Genomic DNA, 12,542 nt, shown 5'->3' on the forward strand with positions numbered 1-12,542 from the left:
GGCGTACCTCACATTAACAGCAGCCTTTTCACATGCAAAAATGGGACAGGCCATGGAACAGTCCCCACGGCTTCGTGAGACGAGGAGCAGAGTCTGTCTCAAGGAGCCATTTTTAAACACAATTTAACCACAATTAGAGTTATTATATATGTTCGCTGTTATACTAAATATGTTCTTCAACTCTCGAACTGTAAGTATCTATAAAAAAAAAAAACGGAAATGAAAAAAATAAATTATTCCTTCTTGTCAGGAACCTAGGGCGCCGAGTTGTAGGCTTGCACGCTGGACGGGGTCACATTTGTCATCAGATTAACACACACACATGCGATGAGCGACCCACAGGAACACACACATGCACTGAGTCGCAAGTCGTGAGACGTGTGTGTGTCATTTTGAGATCACAAAGCGCTTCCTGTTGAATATATCAGACATGGATCAGATGGCGAAACTCTGCTGTTTTACACCCGCCTCATTCGCCTTATAAGGAATGTCTGTATGCATGTCTGTATGCAAATGAATTTAGCGCGAACACACTTTTGAGTTTAAGAATGAGTGGGATTCATCATTCAAATCTCCTGGGTACGCACAGATTTCGACGTTATGAACGGCTTGATGAATGTGGTGGTGGCTTTTCCTATTGTTCTCTTAACACTTTCAATGCCCATCACGTGATAACATGTGTTATCAGCCCAATGCCTGAATGCCCACCACGACAATTAGTGTGTTATTTTGTTATTAGCGATCTGAATTCATATTTCATCAACCAAGTCTCCCGTTGGTAAACTAGCCCCATCAGGAGCTCAGATGTGAAAAAACCGCCCCTATCGTCTCCCAGATGGTAATGCACCCTTTTGGAATGGACTCAATGAAAATGGATGAGAAAAGAAAAATCCGGAATCCACATTTTACTTCTCAGGCATGTAACCCGAGCCGATCGGATGTAGCATTGGATCAATAAAAGCGATCGATTTTTGGAATGGCGATCAGGAATTGGAATGATCTTTTTGGAGAACATCTGATCTGAGGTAAGGAATCTATTTTACAAGTCTTGGGATAATCAGAGTATGATGAGATCTCAGCGTTCGCCCTATGTGTGATGGGTCTGTATGTGCGCGATCGCTTTGAGGAAATCAGAGAATCGATTTTTCAGATCGCCTATATAGCGTGCATATGTACACATATCGATAATCTAGCGTTTATTTGAAAACGATTCATAAATAGGCAGAAAAATTACGGTTGCTATGAAGGAAAAAGGTTTTTTCTATATCTTTGCGATAAGTTAATGGAAACACTGCAATTTAAAAGCTTGAACCTGTCGAGTCATCAGTGGATCACGCCAAACTTATTTTCATTGTACTGTACTTGTGCTGCATGATGACAATACATTTGAATCTAATCTAATCTAATCTATTCTAATCTAATCTATTCTAATCTAATCTAATCTATTCTAATAGAATCTAATCTATTCTAATCTAATCTATTATATTCTAATCTAATCTATTATAATCTAATCTAATCTATTCTAATCTATTCGAATCTATTCTAATCTAATCTATTCTAATCTAATCTAATCTAATCTATTATAATCTAATCTATTCTATTCTAATCTAATATATTCTATTATAATCTAATCTAATCTAATCTATTCTATTCTAGTCTATTAGCAGAACCAGATAATAACAGTGGGTACGGTAAGGTGTCCCTTAGGTAAATTAGGTTGAGCACACTATAAATTACAGCACTCTTATAGGAAACAGCCCTTCACCTCTAGGTAGAGCACACTAGATATCACAGCACACTTTTATATAAAAACCCTTCACCTCCATGTAGAGCACACTAGATATCACAGCACTCTTTTATATAGGTAACAACCCTTAGTCTGAACGAGGTACGGTACATCCACGATGCACTTATTATAGTCACACACACTCTACAGCCGACCACAACAGGTCCACATGAATATTAGGGAATCACCTCCTGTTCACCCATCCCTCTCTCCTCGTCCTCCGCCACCCTCCAACTAGGTGCATTAGTAACTCAGGCCTCATACACAATATATAGGACACATTACTACACAACATACAATAAGGCATATACCAATTTACACAGTATATGCAATTATAAAATAGGCCATATTAAATACAATCCTGACTAAAATACAATGTCCTATACTAAGTGAGATGTGTGACAGTGAACTTAACTTCGCCCTCGCGCCCAGTGACAAGAAGTAGCTTTTGATAGCTGGCCAGCTGTCATGTAGTCTTTTCACAGATGGCCATATGCTTAGCCATCTTGTGGGTACGTGCCTCAGCACAGTCATATAGTCCTCTTCCACAAATGCAAACACTGCTCTCAATATCTCAGTGATAGAGGGAAAAGTTTTATGGTGCCATGATTGGAAGCATCAGAAGCGACCGAAAAGAATAACTGGTCTTCACTGAATAGATAAAGGTTAAATCAATGCAGTGAAAGGGTTAACGTGTGCCTTTTCTGGTTACAGCTGTGTACTGCAGTGAAAGGGTTAAGTTTTGCTTGTGGTGGTTGTAATTCCCCTTCCTCGCAGTCCTCACAGCTGGACCCTTCTCAAATAAGCATGAAAAAGGCTATAAGCTTATAAAACGATTTAATAGGCTAAACTTCGTTTTAAATTATTTAATTCACATTTGTTTATTTCTTAAAAATGTTCCCGACATAATGCTACCTGCCCCGATCAAATCCGTGACTCCGTTGCGATACAGATGAATTATCTTCTCAAAATAGTATAAGTGGCTATCTTGGCCCTGAGAGCGTTGCTCTCCGGCTATGCAGCTGGACCCTTCTCAAATAAGCAGGAAAAAGGCTATAAGCTTATAAAACGATTTAAAAGGCTAAACTTCGTTTAAAATTATTTAATTCACATTTGTTTATTTCATAAAAAATGTCCCGACATAATGCTACCTGCCCCGACCAGATCCGTGACTCCGTTGCGATACAGATGAATTATCTTTGTTGAAGGCAGAGGTTCTGTGTAGGATTGTTAGTAACTGTCTAACTGCATATATAACTGTTTCCACTAGAGGGCGCTCTAGGCGGAGACACTCAGGAACACCACCAGGTGGCGAGTATAAATAGAGGTGTCTCCTCCCACTTTTTTCTCTTTCCCCCAGTCTCCCAGTGAGAGAAGACCTGTAGTGTTACTGCTCTGCCATGTGAATAATAAACCACGCCAGTTAAGGCTCAAGATAGAAACCATGCCTCTTGACCACATTATTGTCGCCATATAGCCGAATTCTGTTAACAGGTTATGGGCCCAGATAACGCCGGGGCGAAATAATAAGGGTACTGTAGCAAGCTTAGCTAAAGTATAGGCTAGGTTAGCGCCGGAAGTTCCAATCACTGTTGAGAAGGTATAAGATAAGACACGAGACGTCACGTCCATATCCCCCACACCAGAACGGGGTGGCAGAGAGGGAATGGCATAACCTTTTCGAAATGTTAGCAGATAGTAACTTACCTAAGAGCCTATGGCATTATGCCGTGCAAGAAGCCGCTTACACCAGAAACAGGTGCTTTAATAAGCACTCGGGCACCACCCTGTATACAGCACTGACAGGAAAGAAGTGTAATCTAGCCAGAATGCACCGATTTGGATCAGTGTGTTATGCGTACCTGCAGGACAGGGGTAAGCCCAAGTCCAGAGGGGTAAAAGGATTTTTCGTAGGACACGACAAGGGAAGCCCCGCTTTCCTAGTTTATCATCCTGGTAACGGGAGAGTGCAGAAACACATGCTAGTCGAGTTTGTCATGAAGGCAACATGTGAGAGCAAGACACAGACAGAGGAGCCAGAGCTGGACTCCAGAGTAAGGTGTGTAGAAACAGAGACACATCAACCCAGTGTACTTAGTACGGTTGTGCAGGCAGACAGTCAGCAAGCCCCAGAGGGCGATGACGAGGAGCATCCGAGGGTGACGTCAAGTGCCCCAAGCAGTGGGAGGTATCCCTCAAGGGAACACAAACCCCCAAAGTATCTGACAGACTATGCCCGGAAAGGGAGTGACGAGGAGGACAGTACACCTACCCCTGTTGATTACTACTACAGGGTAGTCAGTGGGGTAACCCCGACCTTTAAAGAGGTCACATTGTCCCCCGAAGAGGGCCGACAGACAGTGGGAGGGAAATGGGTGTATTCAACCAAGTTACCAGAGGGCAGACAGACAGTGGGAGGAAAATGGGTGTATTCAATCCAGGAGGGTATTGAAGGCCACGACAAATACAAAGTGTGGTTCGTAGCAAATTGCTTAAATGCTGAAGGAGGGTACTCCATGTTTAAATAATGAAGGAGGGTGGCTACACTGCTTAAAGGCAGGAGGAGGATACTCTAGGTTTAAATACAGGAGGAGTAGAATCCAGGTTTAAATACTTGATTAGAGTCATGTCTAAATACTGAAATGGATCCTATGTTTAATCCCAGGTTTAAGTACAGAGGTGGGTGATTGTTTAATTCCCTATAGGGGGACCCTGCTTTTCTTTATCATAAATCGATCAATAGAGACCGTATTAGATCGCCAATTATCATATCATGGGGTATCATTGGAAAGCCACACTCATTGGCTACAACCCTGTGCAAAGATTTTCGAGATCGCCAAATGAATGACGGAGCTAGAGCCCCGGGAGTCGGGGGTGGTAATGTGTACTTTTGCATACTTTGGGGCACGCCTCACATATCGGCATGTAACTCGAGAACCGCTGAACGGATTTTGTCACCTGAAAGGGCAATCGACAGGCAACAAATATGGCTTTAATTACATCTATATATTGTATTAAAATAAATGCACACCCGAGCCACTAGAGGTCGGCAAAGAATCGTCCACATGTGGGCCCTTGGATGTTAAGAGGTTAATGTTTAAAAAAATAAAAATGTGTAGCCAAGAGTAAAGATCATAAACATTAGTCAAAGTGTATATTTTCATTTTTACCGATGTTTTATATGATTTATCGGAAATACGAATTTATCGGAAAATGCTAATTATCGTAAAAACTGCAAGTAAATGACTAAATCCAGATTCAACTCTGCCATTGGAAAGAGGAGCATTTTCCCTATCCATAGATGTATGATTTGGCCATAATAAGGTCAAGATCAAGTTCAAGGTCAAATATGAATTTATAATTAAATCGATTATCATTAATTACTGTATCTACAAATCCTTCTGTTTAATCATCTTCCCGCGGTTCATTTGCTTATATTTTTTTTACATATGATCTCAATAAGGTGGTGAATAAGCTCAGTGAGCATTTTCTCGTGCCCCGCAGATTTAACATGATCAAAGATGCAAAAATCATAAATCATAATCTCCTTTTCTTCATTACAATTTACTCAGCCTAGTAACAGACACAATATTTCTGACACTGGAAATACATACCCCCAGGTCCCTAGATGTTCCTAGATACCAAGAACATGCAAATTGACCTTGCAGAAGTGGAGCAATCATCCATTTACTTAGGCATGTACCTTTAGGCGAAAACGGTCTACAGATTAACAGGTTAAGTACAGAGCAGTGGAGGTTTCTCTATGACAACACGTGAAACACAAATTCACTCATAATTCATAATTATTATTAATTTACATATACCTATATATATATATATATTTTTTTTTTATTATTATTATTATTATTATTATTATTATTATTATTATTATTATTATTATTATTATTATTATTATTATTATTATTATTATTATAAATGTTTTCCTCTGTAAAAAAAATGCCAGTGAATTTTTTTTCTTCAAAAATGGCCAAAATGTACAGCTCTGAGCAGGCCTGCACTGCAGTAATTATTCGTGCAGAATATCTGCACAGGTTGACCCAGGGTTAAATAAATAATAAATAATAGCCAATCAAAATAGGCTATTAATGTCATCTAAGCACGGTCTGTGTAGTTAAACTCTTGCCATTAAATGGAGGATTGAATGATTGACAGCCTTGACAATCCAATAATACACGGAGGATGAATGATTGGCAGCCTTTGAAATCCAACCAGAGTCTGCCTGGTAAAATACATGCAGAACTGCAGCTGGACTGGCTTCAGTGTTCTAGTCAAAGTTGTGTTCCATCATATCATGTGTGCATTTTGCCTGAAGAAGAACATTAATTTGCCTAATATAATCATTCATATTTTAAGATCTTTATTCACTTGTTCACTTATTGTTGTGCACTGGATGATATATATATTTTTTTATCTCAGTTGAAGACTAGTGTAGTTGTAGTTGACGTGAACGTGCCATCTTGGACTGTGAAGGCAAGCTAACTTGTAGCTAGCTACTAGCTTAGCAAGCTAGTAGTTTACAGTACAGCTGTAACAACACAAAGTAGGCTAAATTAAACTTTGCGCCAACATTAGGACCGAAGTATAAACCAGCAACTGAGCAACACGAAGAAGTGGACTTATGTACCTGGATCAGAAAAAAGTAAGTTGTAGTGTTTGTAAAACGAAGGCCTGCTTAGCATGGAAGCTAACGTTAGCTAGCCGAATTGTTTAGAGACTTGATTAAGGGATTGAAACGTTGTTAACTTGGCTATGTCACACATAAACACAATGTAATGTATCACGTTGGCTGCTGGCTGCTAATGCAGCCTGCAGATAATATTTGCATGTGCACTGTGTTAGTGTAAATGAATGAATGTTGCCGCTAGCTTGTGGCTAGGCTAGCATACTTTGCTAATGGCTAACGTTAGCTAGCCGAATTGTTTAGAGACTTGATTAAGGGATTGAAACGTTGTTAACTTGGCTATGTCACATATAAACACAATGTAATGTATCACGTTGGCTGCTGGCTGCTAATGCAGCCTGCAGATAATATTTGCATGTGCACTGTGTTAGTGGTGAATGAATGAATGAATGAATGAATGAATGAATGAATGAATGAATGTTGCCGCTAGCTTGTGGCTAGGCTAGCGTACTTTGCTAATCATGGTGCACGGCTGATCTAGTGCCTCTGTGGCTCTGCTGATTTGTCACGGTGAGATTCATGTGGTGGAACTTTGGTGTGCTCTTATGAATGAGAACTGCTATCGTGTCCGTTGTGTGTTGGTTTGTGTCTGAAACGACCGGTGGCTTGTGTGTGTTGCGTGAGATGCAGAAGTAAACATTGCCAGGCATTGTAGTTCTCGGACCGCTTTCACCCACAGTTAAAGGAGACATGGCATGCTGGTTTGATGAAATGTATAGTGTAAATTAAATGAATAGTTTATGCATATTCAATAGTAGTATTGATAGTATATTAGTATGTATATTGATATTAATATAAATTAATTGATTGATTGGTGTTGGTATTAATATTAATATATAGTGTATATTAATATTATGTTTTCATCTGTGTCCACTGACCACTGACACACAGTGGGGGATGTTTTAAAAATATAATTTAATATATAATATAATATAATAATTTGTGCTTCACCTAAAAATTTGGTCACCAGCCTCCACTGGTACAGAGGTGGATGACTTACCATGTTCTCAATGATGTAACTATGTGGGAAAGACCATGAAACGTTTAGACATGTAAGCCTGTGAGCCTTTATCGCTACCGGGGAACATAGGACCCGGGGAACATAGGACCTTATTTCAGCATTTGGCGAGCCTTTATCGCTACCGGGGAACATAGGACCTTATTTCAGCATTTGGCGAGCCTTTATCGCTACCGGGGAACATAGGACCCGGGGAACATAGGACCCGGGGAACATAGGACCCTTTTTTGTTCGGGAGTGTTCGGGAGCGGGCGGGACCGGGGAACATAAACCCTTATTTCAGGAGCGGGGAACATAGGACCCTTTCTTTGAAAAAAATCGGGGAACATAGAACCCAGGGAACATTAAACATGGGGAACATAGGGGTGACCCCCCAGGGGAATGTCATGGTTTCTCCATAGAGCTCCATTATACTGTTAGTCAGGGAAGTGTCATGGTTTCTCCATAGAGCTCCATTATAGTGTTAGTCAGGGGAGTGTCATGGTTTCTCCATAGAGCTCCATTACACTGTTAGCCAGGGGAGTGTCATGGTTTCTCCATACTAGAGCTCCATTATACTGTTAGTCAGGGGAGTGTCATGGTTTCTCCATAGAGCCCCATGTATTCTTCTAGCACAGCAGCTCGCGCAGGTAGGGGGCAACTTAGTCACGTGACTCAGTTGGTATTGCTGATTGGCTTGAACACGGTATGTTTGTAAACAGTGAACAGGTATATAGCTACTGTGTGTGTGTGTGTGTGTGTGTGTGTGTGTGTGTGTGTGTGTGTGTGTGTGTGTGTGTGTGTGATCAATGATGTTGGAGGACATGTCAAATGCGTTCAGTGCTGCCCCATATTGGTGGATTAAAAACTTTTGCAGATATGTTTCCTTGATCTAATATACGTTTAACAATATTTGGACAGCCTAATGTGATGGCAATTCTTCTGCTAAGCCATACCCTTTTTTAAGCTCATTGGGTAAAAGTGGCTACATTGTCTACCAATCAGGCTGGTTTATGTACCAATTGTGTAATTAGACTTTGTCTACTTAGATATTTTCATAGAGAAAGATATGGCGAACATGGCTGGTCCTGGGGGCAGGATTGTAGAGCAACGATGCGTGTGCAAATGTTTGTGTCTGTTGGACTTACAGTATAAGTGTACAAGTTGTGACCTTTTAAAGATTGTTATTTTGACCTTTTATTATAGCACTGAACCAGCTCACTCTAGGGGGAAACCCAAAGCAATGCTGATTGTGAAAATTATAACAAGTAGCTTTTTTTAATTAAGGCCATAAACATGATGGGGTATGCCTACTTTCCAGGTCAATCTTCACCCACACTGGATAGCCGAGGTATATAGGCTGTTAGACTGAGAACAGGACTGAAACAGAGAGGTATAGAGGCTGCTAGAATGAGAACAGGACTGAAACAGAGGTATAGAGACTGCTAGAATGATAACAGGACTGAAACAGAGAGGTATATAGGCTGCTAGAATGAGAACAGGACTGAAACAGAGGTATAGAGGCTGTTAGAATGAGAACAGGACTGAAACAGAGAGGTATAGAGGCTGCTAGAATGAGAACATGACTGAAACAGAGAGGTATAGAGGCTGCTAGAATGAGAACAGGACTGAAACAGAGGTACAGTATAGAGGCTGCTAGAATGCATACTGGTTAAATTTGTCTGGTTGCATGCTTTGTGTTTTTAGTAAAGAATAGAAGGTCAAATAATGCAATTTATTCCTCTGGTCGTAACACACACACACCCATTGGTACCCATTGTGTTAGCGGCGGAGCTAACAATATACTCGTTATCACCATACATAACGCTCGCTTATATTGAAACACGTTGAGATTAGGGCCGTTCTTTTAACCTGAAAGTGCACTTTCTCCAACCTCGAAGTAAACAACTCACAGAAGGGTAGCCACTGCCGGCACCATCCAGTTATCAACGTGAGCTAACGGTAGCTAGTTAGCCGGCACCATCCAGGTATCAACGTGAGCTAACAGTAGCTAGTTACTGTTAGCCGGCACCATCCAGGTATCAACGTGAGCTAACGGTAGCTAGTTAGCCGGCACCATCCAGGTATCAACGTGAGCTAACGGTAGCTAGTTAGCCGGCACCATCCAGGTATCAACGTGAGCCAGTTGCATTAGGATTAAAAAATGTCAACACTCACTCACCCCGTTTTATATTACATTCCCAAATAAGTGCCTCTGTCTCTTGTTGTGCTGGATGAAGTCACTGGCGAGTCGACTCGTGGCGAGGGTTTTGCTTAAATCCGAACAGAGTCCTGTAATTGTCCAAATGCGACAGTGTGTGCAGAAAAGTTTAGCTCTTGTTTGACATGCTGCCGCCATCTTGCTCAGCTCAGCTCTGTGCGGGAAAGACGGACTGCCTCCCCTGCCCTCTGCTGGCGCGTGCTGTGTGTGTGCACTACAACCAATGCCGTCCCTGTCGAAACTCTGTTTCAGTGTAATAGAAACCGAAACCCAATGCCGTCCCTGTCGAAACTCCGTTTCAGTGTAATATAAACTGAAACCCAACTGTGATTTTGACGGTATACCGTCGGTATTTCTAAATACCGTGGTATACCGTAATACCGTCATACCGCCCAAGCCTACACACACACACACACACACACACACACACACACATACACACACACACACACACATACACACACACAGACACACCTCTGACCTTGTTTTTCCCCAAACAGAGGATGCACTCTGTCATTTCTGTCGAGTCAATCAAAGTCCTTAAACCGGCTTTGATTTAATTTGAGAGACGAGGCAGTACATTTCGCAGAGTACATTTTACTCAAACTGAGTCCATTTGAGCCCAAGTGAGTACAATTTTACTCAGTTTGAGTCAAATGTACTCAGTTTGAGTAAAATTTACTCAGCAACATTTACTGTGCAGGCAGTGAGAGGAGTTGAGTTAATCTCATACTGATCTAGTTTCCTTTGTCAAATTAATCTGTGTTTACAGAGATTGTCTATCATCACCAATTATCTCTCTCCCTCTCTCTCTCCCTCCCGCTCTCTCTCCATCTCCCCCTCTCTCTCTCTCTCTCTCTCTCTCTCTCTCTCTCTCTCTCTCTCTCTCTCTCTCTCTCTCTCTCTATATCTCTCTCTCTATCTCTCTCTCTATCTCTCTCTCTCTATGCCTCTCTCTCTGTCTCTTTCTCCCTCTCTCTCTCTCCATTTATCTCTCTCTCTCTGTCGCTCTCTCTCTCTCTCTATCTCTCTATCTCTCTATATGTCTCTCTCTCCAGGTGCTGGGGGCTGGTCTCCTCTGACCTCAGACAGGTACCAGTGGTTGGAGGTGGATCTGGGGCGGCGAACCCAAGTCACTGCTGTTGCTACGCAGGGCCGCTACGGCAGCTCTGATTGGCTGACGGCCTACCAGCTGATGTTCAGTGACACTGGACACAACTGGAAACAGTACAGACAGGAGGACAGCATAGGGGTGAGTTTACTCCAATAAACCAAAACACTAACATTAGAAACAGTACCATTATAAATGGTACCAAGAACACTGTTGCTAAATTGTTGCATTTATATAACGCTTTATCCAAAGCGCTTCACAATTTGTTCCTCACATTCACCCATTCACTCACACATTCACACACTGACGGCGGAGGAAACCATGCAAGGTGCCAACCTGCTCATCGGGAGCAATTAGGGGTTAAGTGTCTTGCTCAAGGACACTTTGACACGCTGCCCGGGAGGAGCGATAATCGAATCGGGAACATCCGGATAACCAGACGACTGCTCTACCTGAAAATAGTATTATTAGTAACAGTACTGTCAGGAAGACAGTGTAGGGATTGGTTTACTCTAAGAAACAGTACCAACAAGAGTACTGACAAGAGGACTTGACATGGACCACACACATTAACAGTGTTGTGAAGAAGGCACGACAACGCCTCTACTTCCTCAGGCGCCTAAGGAAGTTCCAAGTCAGCCAGAAGATCCTTAAGAACTTCTACTCATGTACAATAGAGAGCATCTTGACCGGCAACATCACCTCCTGGTTTGGGAATAGCACTGCACAAGACCAAAGCAGACTACAAAGAGTGACACGTTCAGCCGAACGCACAATTGGAGGGGGGCTCCCCACCCTCCAGAACATTTACTACAAGCGTTGCAAGGGCAAGGCTAAGAGAATCATTAAAGACTCCAGTCACCCGAACAACTGCCTCTTTGAACTGCTGCGGTCAGGCAAGCGATACAGGAGTCTCAAGGCGAGCACAGAAAGACTCAGAAGAAGCTTCTATCCCCAGGCCATCAGGCTGCTAAACGAACAATGAATGAACACTACACAACAACAACCACCAAACGCACATAGCACACACATCCACACGCACACACTCACTTTAAACAAACACACTGTAGCACCCACTCCACACACTTATAGCACACACCCACTTTAAACAAACACACTGTAGCACCCACTCCCCACACTTTATATTTATGGATGAAGGATTGCACTACAACTCGTACACCTTACTGTAAATTGTACCTAAAATTGTACCTCATCCCATTTCTGCTTTGCACTAGATAGTACTGTACATTAGTACACTGCATAGTATTGTGTATTGTATATTATATGGTAACTCAGAACATTGTACATATATCTATACCGAACACTGTGACCTCATTTTCTTCTTCTAAATTCATGCTATATTATGTTATTATGTTATTTGATACTATCTTGTCTAGCACAGTCTCTGGAGCGTAACAGTAAGAAGCATTTTGTATGAAAGTATTCTGTACTTCTGTATGACAACTATTAAAGAACTTGAACTTGAACTTGAAACACAGTTCCACAATCATTAGAAACGGCAAGGACAGGGAGACGGTATAGGTGTGAGGACCAAAATAGTAGCAGAACAGTAGAAACTGTGCTAAAACAGTACAGTTAGAAACATGGTGGTATGGCGGTGAGTCTACTGTAATAGACTGAACCAAAATAGAAACTTGGTGTTAAATCAACTCGGATAGTGATGAAATTAACACTGTTTATATTCGATAGTATTTTTTATTTTTT

General features: G+C 41.6%; 1 protein-coding gene across 1 annotated transcript in view; it reads left to right on the forward strand.

Annotated features, from left to right (window-relative positions):
* cntnap3 (contactin associated protein family member 3) overlaps positions 1-12,542 on the forward strand; it is a gene marked incomplete at both ends in the record, with an annotated part of 430,462 nt that overhangs the window by 50,883 nt on the left and 367,037 nt on the right. Inside the window, one exon of the mRNA XM_084312145.1 lies at positions 10,765-10,958. Within this exon, the coding sequence (XP_084168271.1) occupies positions 10,765-10,958 (194 nt within the window). The remainder of the gene's footprint in view (positions 1-10,764; positions 10,959-12,542) is intronic.

Source organism: Notolepis coatsorum (genome assembly GCF_963971535.1).
Source record: "Notolepis coatsorum genome assembly, chromosome: 4".
NCBI classification, from domain to species: domain Eukaryota; kingdom Metazoa; phylum Chordata; class Actinopteri; order Aulopiformes; family Paralepididae; genus Notolepis; species Notolepis coatsorum.